At 35.8% G+C, this 9,778-nt stretch overlaps 1 protein-coding gene across 1 annotated transcript; it reads right to left on the reverse strand.

The window, feature by feature from the left end:
* Positions 1-277: 277 nt before the first annotated feature.
* On the reverse strand, positions 278-5,551 carry LOC109704021 (RNA-binding protein PNO1-like). The gene is made up of 2 exons (XM_020224762.1): positions 5,190-5,551; positions 278-917 (listed from the first exon to the last, which is right to left on the reverse strand). Exons 1-2 carry the CDS (start codon positions 5,457-5,459, stop codon positions 495-497), a joined length of 693 nt encoding a protein of 230 aa, XP_020080351.1. The 5' UTR covers positions 5,460-5,551; the 3' UTR covers positions 278-494.
* Positions 5,552-9,778: the final 4,227 nt, after the last annotated feature.

Below are 9,778 nucleotides of genomic sequence, written 5' to 3' on the forward strand. Positions count from 1 at the left end.
ATAATTTGTAAAAAACAGCATTATTTTGTAAGTGGGACAGGATTTTCCTTTTAGTTGTTAACTTTTTAAGATGAGAAAGCGACACAACTAAATGAGTCTATCAAACATCAATTTCCAATAAATTAACATATATTGCAACGATTCTCATCCAAAGCTCCCTTAAATAAGAACTCTTCTCCAATACGTCCCTTCCCTATCTATATGATACAAACAAAAAATTAAAAAACAAGCAAACCAAACATGGTTTCGAGTAAAACTATATTTCAATGCATAGTAATGATGATATAATTAATTTTCTTCAGAAAACAAGTAACACAACACATTCTACAGAAAGTCACTTGTTGAATAATTCGCTCAGGAGTTGACAAAAATTACTACCAGCAAGCTCGCAAAGATCACGTCCTACAGGATGCATAAATAATTGGCCACTCATACTATTCTCTCAGAGACCCAAAAAGGAAGAAAAACAAAAGGGATAAAAATTGTTGTTAAATTCAATACCTCTCAGCCAATCTAGCACTGACAGCTCTAAGCTTGGAATACACCTTCCCAGCAGGCGATCCCAATATAAGGCTACAGAGAGAGTCGCGAGCCACCTTAATGTTTACAAATGATCCAAGAATGTGGATCTTAGAATCCGCGATCACAATTCGTGTTCTCGTAGCATTCTCAATGGCGAACTTTGTCTTCCCACCTTTGCCTGAAAGCCGACCAATGGCGCGAGAGAGGTGCTCGCCGCGAAGGGTCTTCACATCCTTAATCTCAAAGGAATCCACGTAGAGGTCATCGAGGCGCAGGAGGGCAATGGCGTCGGCAATGTCGAATCCAAGCATAAAGGCGTGGACAAAGTCGGCACATTTCTGTAGGTTGCTCACGTCTGGGGTGTCCGTCCTGGTCTTCATCTCCACCTTTCGAGCCTGAATTAGGGTTGTAAGAAAGACAGAACAGATGTAAGTAGAGCCAAAACAAGGAAGAATGTAAAAGTACGAGTAGGAGAAGAAAATTGACGAAAATAGCACTTAAACAGGAACTATTATGCCTCGTTCGTCAGTGTGTGTATTTTTTAGGGGGTTGGGGCCTTTCCCAAACTCAAAACTCAACAAAATTGAATGCACTAACAGATGGACTTTGCTAGTTGATTAGCCTGCAAATGCAGCTTTTCTTGGAAACAAACAAAGAAGTGAAAAGAGTCACTAATTAAGGTCCCGTTCATTATTGTTGTGCTTTTCTTGATTTTCAGAACACAAATGGTGTGTGATTGAATGCATCAGCGGATGGACTTATTGTTGGTTAGCTTGAGACACGCCTCAACAGGATGCAAATAGCTTCTCCAAGAAAATAAAGAAGGGCAAAAAAATGTAATTAGAGTTTTTGTTTCTTCTATTTGTTGCCGCTTCCCAAACAAACCCTATAGATGCTTAGATTGCAAGTAATCTGCTGTCCACCAGTACACTCCATCAGATAGACTTTGAGCTTCAAAAAACAAAGACAACGGCAATGGTAGAAAACAGGGCCTAAATTTTTTACTCGGTAGTCATACAAGTATGCATTTATACATTCTGCTGGCACATTTAATCACATAGAAACTAAGTCGGAAAATATTGAAAAACAGAAATGTAGCATACCAGAGAGCCGTTGAGTTTTTTTGATAATACAATGTGCAAAAGAAACTTCTTGAAACTACGAGAAGATTACAACATACCAAGTTCAGAAGATATAAGAAAAGAAGACAGGAATTTCATGTACTGTTTGATACAAATAAGCAGTTTTGAGAGTTAAACATGAAAAATTCCTTGTCAACTACGTACTCAAGTAATCAATGTAGCATACCAGAGAGCCCTTGAGTTTTGATAATACAATGTGCAAAAGAAACTTCTTGAAACTACGAGAAGATTACAACATACACAGCATGGGTTAATGCCGCATGGCAGTACGATGTTAAATGCTCGCCCCGTGCCACGTGCCACGAGCATAAGCTGACACAGGCCTATGCATCAAGTTAATGACTTTCTAGCAGAAGGTCAATAATGGCACTTCCCTTCTCAGATAGTCCAAAGTCTCTTCGACAGTTCTTTCCATTTCCCAATAAGTCAAAGAAAAATCTAAACAAGAACTCCATGAGACCCTTTTTGGTACCTAAATTTATTTGGACTAATAATTGACTTGTCTTTCAAATCTCCTTATAAGGAAATTTCAAGATATAAAAGAAAACTATATAGAAGGATAACTAAAACTCTCAAAACTAAGATTTTTGCATACACAAGATGCACTGTAAAAAACAGATAGGAAAAAATCCAATATAAAAAAATTACCAATAATAAAAAAGAATGAACCTCTAATAATGCAGACAATTGTTTCCCCTATGGCACACTAATTTATATTACAATCCATAATCATAGTTGAAACATAGCTTTTTAAGAAGCCATAATCCACCTTGATATCTCCTTAAATCAGCGAGGTTTTTATGAAGCAAGGTTAACACTTCTTTATATACTATGCTTCCATCCAAAGAACCATCCAAAGAAAATAACTCTTCAATCTGGTTTCTTAATTTCTATCTTATTCCATGATAAACGAAAGGACACTAGTAAAGTGGCTTTGCTTAAACAACTCTTCTATAGACAAGGCTCCAACTCTTCTATAAACTAAGCTCTCCTTTACCTTGTCGAAACAAAACTAATCAAACTTCCATTCTTTTCTTATTTGTGAGAACTGGTTATCATAATTCCATAAGGCAAGCATGTCCTCTGTGCACACAGGATTTTCTTCAATGCAATATGGTAAGACAAATTGGTTTCCAAGTCTATAATCAAGATCTCAACATTGCATAGAGAGGACAGAAAGCATAGGTTATTTCTCTAAGCAGTTCAGCCAAGGGTAGAGATCATAATTACCTTCAGTAGAAAGCTATCCATTAGAAAGGAAAAAAAAGGCAACTGCAATTTGCTTATTGTTGTATGAAAAGAACAATATACTATGAGAAAATATTCAAGAGAAAAAGTTGAGCTTTAGAAAACCAAACAATATTAGTCAATATTTACCTTCCAGCAGAAAGGAAGCAGATGATTTAATCTCATGATACAGTGAATGAAAATTTAATTACATTGCATTAACCCCTATGCTGGTAGGTGATTGAATAAAAAAAAAGATAACAAAGGAGTGAAAAATAGAGAAGAAGAAATACATGAACATGAAATTGAGCAATGCAATTATGATGGAACAATCTACACCCTTCAAATGAAATCATGAGAAATTAACATTCCCTTGTAATATATAGTACTTCTCTCATACAAACAACTTGTAAAGGATAGGAGTTGCGACAAGTACGGACAATGTGAATGCAAGAAACAACAATTTCAGCATATCCAGTTAATTTTCTATGAGATGCTCAAAACAAAAGTTGGTTGAAGTAGCGTTCTATTGTGCTTAACATCATACTGCACAAGATTAATATATGGAACTACATGCAACATCCTGTCCATTCCTCTCGAGGAAAAAAAATCATACGGCTTGTGGGGGAGAGAAAAAAAAAAAGCAAAACAAGGACAAAGCTCTTCTAATGTTTTTGTCGTGTGTTCAAATATTAGTTAAAGGCATCTACTTCAGCGTCATATGGATCAATCTATTGGTACAAGTAGTTATTATCAAGTTTGATGCCAGTTTTAGAGTTTTAACCTCAAATATGGGACTGACATTTCTGCAAAATTTCAATCAACTTAACAAGTCAAGACTCAAGATAGAAAAAGCTCCACAATTAAACAAGTCTACTCATCTTATCCAAAATTTATGAACCACATCCACACGGAGACAATGAAAGAGTTCAGCTAGTTTGCAATTTTGCCTTGTTTTAAAGGATAAAGAAATCCTTCAACCAAAATTCTATTTAGGATTATACATCAACTGCATACCCAGAGATTGCATTTTGTAAGTTATAAGCAATTAAATAGAGGCAGAATACTCTTTACACTATTCATGTTCCGGAAAACGCTAAATGGCATGGGCTTATGTACATGATAAATCAGTACACTTGACACATTAAAGCTGATATGTAGTAACTAGCATATGCAGCTTTCACATTATCTTTTTACAACCTTATGTGATACGCTCACTCCTTTTCTCTTCCCCTTTAGCACAGGACATCACAGGAATGTGTTCTTTAGTTTTGACGAAAGCTACACAATCAACTGTTTCAGCTTAAATCCCGGACAATCACCAATCATCTCAAGTGACATATTTAAAAACAACCTTTACAAACTTTCACTGCATATTGCTCCGTGGGATGCGGAAAAAAGTAAGAGATCCTCCTTCCAAAAAGAAACAAAGGAAGTGGTTAAGATCTCAAAATGAGCTTTCTTCTAATGCAAGTAATCACTAGATTACATCTTTTACATGAAAACATAGGGTTGACTGGCCAAAGAACAGTAGAATAACTTAGTACGCAACTACGCATTTAGTATTTCATCTCAACCTTATTCATCTAACTCAAGAACGGATCTGGGTCTAACGGATCAATTCATTGCCCAAACTAGATGCGTCTAATGATCTAATGATTCTAATCCAAATTGCAAGCAACATAGGATCGCCGATAAAGTCATGTAGTTTACTATGTAATATTTTATCTTGTTCTACAAAACCAGATAAAGATTAACTGCAAGTTAGTTTAATATCTGTCGATGTGCGACTTGAGCATCCAAAACCCAGATACTGCATTTTATAGGGCACAAAACAGTTCTCTTTAGCCAGAATACGCCCCTCAGAGCATATAATAGCATTTTCCCGTTGCCGAGCCTTAGTCCATTACATCTCAAATTTAATGTTCTCTTTCAGGAAATCACTGGAAGATTCCAAAATAAATATATTTTCGGTGCAAAGCTGAATTACACAAGCGAGCGTTTAAATTTATAATCTCAAATTACAAAATTCAGAAACAATAATTTTTTTAGAAAAAACTATCCCCACACTGTCAAGGTGAACAAACCTGGACAAAGATACGATTTGAATAAAAAGCTTCCTTTCGTGCAAGCGATGCAGAAGAATAACAGAATTTTACTCCATCATATATAAGGGAAAAAAAAAATTAACTCAGGATATTCGTAACCCTAATCTTATTCACATAAGAGAAAATTGACTTGAATTAAAAGGAAAACAAAAAAAACGAAGAGAGAAAAGAGGGTGAAGAACGAGCGAACCTTAAGATTCATCCTGATGTCGATCTTCATCTGGTCGTAGACGGGGGTGTAGATCTCCATCCAGCAGCGCTTCAGCGGGGCGAAGCGGTGCGGCGGCACGGGAACCTTCCGGAACTGCACCCTCCTCTCCGACATCTCGTGCGGCTTCAGCGCCTCGAAGTGCGGGCGCGGCGGAGCGGCGGCGGCGGCGGCGGCGGCGGATGGGGGAGGGGCTCCGGCGGCCTCGATCTCCATGCAGGAGGAGGACGATGGCGCTCCCGGCGACGCCATTGACGATGATGTCGGGTTTCGAGAGAGGGAGAGAGAGAGAGGAGCGAAGGGAGACGCCGCGCCGCGAGGAACAAGGATCGGAGAGAAAACTAGGGTTTATTAGGGTTCCATCGCGTCGTAGAATCTTATTTAGAGAATTTTGTTATGTAGGTCCCTTGCGTTTTTTATTATTTTACAAAGGCCCTTTCTACTACTCTTTTCCTGTGTGATTAAAAAATTACACCGTTGGTCCCTAACCTTCTCCTAATATATAAATTATGTCCTTCATTTCACTTGGTTTCGTAGCATCCGAAACCCCGCTACTTTTCATAGAAATTGACACACATACTGCAAATAATTAGCCAATTTTAGAGAAAATTGTTTTGTTTATCTATAAATATCTTTAACTAGGTTTTTTTTTTTATTTCATCCCTTTCTTTTTCTTCTTCTTTTTTCTTCTCATCTTCGCTCTTCTTATTCTTCACTTCTTATAGTTCTTTTTCTTTTTTTGCTTTTTCCTTTTACTCATCTTTTTCTTTTTCTCCTCTTTTTCTTCTAAGAGATATTGGGTGTTAGAATGAATTTTACGTATGCATCTCTATTAAAAAATAAAATTATAAAAAGTGGGAATCTAATTATAATATTGTATAATATTTGGTACAATTGAAGAGTAGTGTTATAAGTATACCCCAACACGGGGTGTACATCTCACATCATTGTGATCCAATGGTTGAGAATTATTTGATTTTTTTATTCAAAAATGCTTGGTAACATTACCCCTCTACCCCTCCCCCTCTCCCTATCCTTCTCCCTCTCCCCTAAGTCCTCTTATTTCTCTCTCTCTCTCTCTCTCTCTCTCTCTCTCTCTTTCCCTCCACATTTTTCTCTTCTCTCTCTCTCTTTTCCTCCATCTTCACTTTCTATCTCTCTTCCTCCATCATTCGTCGAAACTTCTCTTGCGCTACGATCATTGTGATAAGATGCTTCTCCTCCCTATTTCTGGCGATGTCTTGCAATAGACTTGGGAGTTGAGCATGCTAATTCTGCTAGACTTCTCGGGTGTAGACTGCTTGTGCACCTTGTATGAGATCAAGAGCGATGATTTCGCTACCTATGAACCGGGGTCGGATTGGTATGAAAGGGTAATGAAATTAGTCAGTAAACAATAATTAATGTCGCACTGTAGATTCCATTATCGCATAGACAGAGACATAAGCATAGTTGTTTTCTTTGGCATACAGTATGGCATGCTTTAGTTATTTACTTGCTATATATATATATATATATATATATATATATATATATATAGGGTAGGGCTACTATACTCTTATGAGTATAGAGAACTTCATACTCATAAGTTGTTTTCAATGATGAAGCTTCCGAATCGACGATCCACTCCGTTAAATATGATCTAGAGTATCTGAAACTTCTAGAAAATAAATTTCGTAATTTTTCGAAATCATAATAAAGTTCATCAAGCGAGTATAAAACGAACAATCAAAATCGAACGACGTCTTAAAAATGGATGATCGGATCCTTCAATTTAAGATCGGAGTTATTGATCTTTATCCATGTAGTGAATAGAATTTTCTATCAAAAATTCAACCGATTTTGATTATTTTACACCGTTAAACTAGCAAATATCCCATACCGGCTGTTAAAAATTGTCAATTTTGTGACCTTTTGATCGTAAGGTAAATGATGTCGAAAAATTATAAAATTTGATTTCTAGACGTTTTAAATGATCTACATAAAGTTTAAAGGTGTGGATCGTCGATTCGAAAGCTCTATCATCGAAAACAACTTATGAGTACGAGGGCTATCGTACTCATAAGAGTATAATAGCTGGACTCTATATATATATATATATATATATAGAGAGAAGGGGAGCGCGAGGGAGATGAGATCCGAAGAACAGAGAGAAGAAAAGAGCTGGCTCTATGTTCGAAATACGGGAGCTACCGATACTTGTAGTTTTTCGATGATGGGAGTCGATTCGCGATCAGTTTCCGTTTAGACATATATACACTATTGAACTATTAGAAACATAATTTAATAATTTTTTACTTCCGTTTGGCCTAAGCTACGTGAATGAGTAGCTCAAAAATGGGACGGTTGAAATAAAAATTCATTAAAACATGATAAGAACTCAATTCAAATTTGGAAGTATTGATCTTGGCTATTTGATTAAGTAAAATATTAAATTAATTGTAATTTGAGGATGATTCTACCGTTAACTTAAAAACGTTACCCACTCGGCCTAATTAAAAATTTTTTTCTTAATGTTCAAAGGTAGATTATACTAACGGAGCGATCTCGAATGCCGGATACTTTATCATTAATACAAATTTACAAGGCCGGGTCCGGTACTTTCATTATATATATATATAGTACGCACTATACTATTATGAGTACGATCGCCTCTATATAAGTTATTTTCATGATAGAGCTTTCGAATCGACGATTCACCAGTTAAACGTTATTTACAGCATTTAAATTCTAGAATATCAAATTTTTATAATTTTCTAATATTTACGTTATGATCAAGAGGTCCAATTTGACATTTTTAATGCCGATATGTATATCGCTAGTTTAAGCGCGTGTGTAAGAATCGGAATTGTGATTTTATAACAATATATTTCACTAATAGATAAAATCAATAACTATCGGATCTTGATTAAGGACCGATCTCTCTTTTGGTAGGAAGTCGTTCGATTTTGACTGTTCTTTTATGCATCCGTTGATGAACTTTATTTTGATTTCGAATTTACGAATTTATTTATCTGAGTTTTCAATAAAACTCTAGATTGCATATTTTACAGTGATCGTGTTTATTCGGAAGCTCCATCATTGAAAACAACTTATGAGGTCGAGGGCTCCATACTATATTAATATAGTAGCATGGCTATATATAATATATTATTATTATATATATATATATATATATATATATAGAGTAGGGCTAGAATACTTGTAAAAGCATCATGGGAGTGATACTTGTGTGTTTTTAGCCCTTGGATGGAGAGATGTGAGGTTGAGATGACGGTGGTAGGTGGTGGTAGGTGGTGGCAGGTGAAATAGTGTTTAATCCAAGGGCTATTAATAATCAAAAAGTAGATCCAATTGCTTAAAACCTAATAGCACCATGATGGTGATACTTGTAAAAGTATCATAGCTCAACTCTCTATATATATATATAGAGAGAGAGAGAGAGAGAGAGAAAGTAGGGCTAGAATACTTGTAAAAGTATCATGGGGGTGATACTTGTGTGTTTTTAGCCCTTGGATGGAGAGATGTGAGGTTGAGATGATGGTGGTAGGTGGTGGTAGGTGGTGGTAGGTGGAATAGTGTTTAATCCAAGGGCTATTAGTAATCAAAGAGTAGATCCAATGGCTTAAAACCTAATAGCACCACGATGGTGATACTTGTAAAAGTATCATAGCTCAACTCTCTCTCTCTCTCTCTCTCTCTATATATATATATAGAATTGAGCTAGAATACTTTTAAAAGTATTACCCCATTGGTGCTTTTAGGTTCTAGCCCTTAGATCTACTCTTTAATTACTAATAGCCCTTGGATCAAATACTATTCCACCTACCACCACCTACCACCACCTACCACCATCATCTCAACCTTACATTCTTTCATCCAATGGTTAAAAACTCAAAAGCACCAACCTCATAATACTTTTAGAAGTATTCTAGCTCAACTCATATAGAATTTTATATATATATATATATATATATAGAGTCCGGCTACTATCCTATTAATAAGATAGGAGCACTTGTCCTATCAAGTCGTTTTGAATGATCGGAGCTTCAAATTGATAATCAGCACCGTTGAAATTGATCTACACAATTAGAAATGTTTAAAAACCAAATTTTGTAATATTTAAAAATCATTATCAAGTTCATCTTAAGAGTTAAAAAATGAACCGTCATAAATGAATAATCTTCTTAAAATAGAGGTTAGACTTTCTAAATTCATAATCAAAGTTATAAAATATTATCTAAATAGTATAAAGAATTTTCTATCAAAAATTTAAGCAATTTGGATTGTTCTACACCGTTAAACAAGCAAACGGCTCATATAGGCCGTCAAAAATTATTGATTTTACGACACTTTGATCACCATGTAAATAATTTTTAAAATTTATGAAATTTAGTTTTTAGATATTTCAAATACTCTAGATCAACTTCAACGGCTTCGATCATCAATTCGGAATCTCTATCATCAAGAACCATTTGATAGGACAAGTGCTACTATCCTATTAACGGAGCCGATCGTTGAATCGGATGTCCTATCATCGAAAACAACTTACAAGCACGGAAGCCTCCGTA

The sequence above is a fragment of the Ananas comosus genome, unplaced genomic scaffold (assembly GCF_001540865.1).
Source record: "Ananas comosus cultivar F153 unplaced genomic scaffold, ASM154086v1, whole genome shotgun sequence".
NCBI classification, from domain to species: Eukaryota; Viridiplantae; Streptophyta; class Magnoliopsida; order Poales; family Bromeliaceae; genus Ananas; species Ananas comosus.

Excerpts from the sequence above, each read along its gene's own strand:
- LOC109704021 (XM_020224762.1), bottom strand. The coding sequence starts at position 5,459 with ATGGCGTCGCCGGGAGCGCCATCGTCCTCCTCCTGCATGGAGATCGAG. Across the intron at positions 918-5,189 it reads ACATCAGGATGAATCTTAAG|GCTCGAAAGGTGGAGATGAA; the intron begins GTTCGCTCGTTC and ends ACCCTAATTCAG.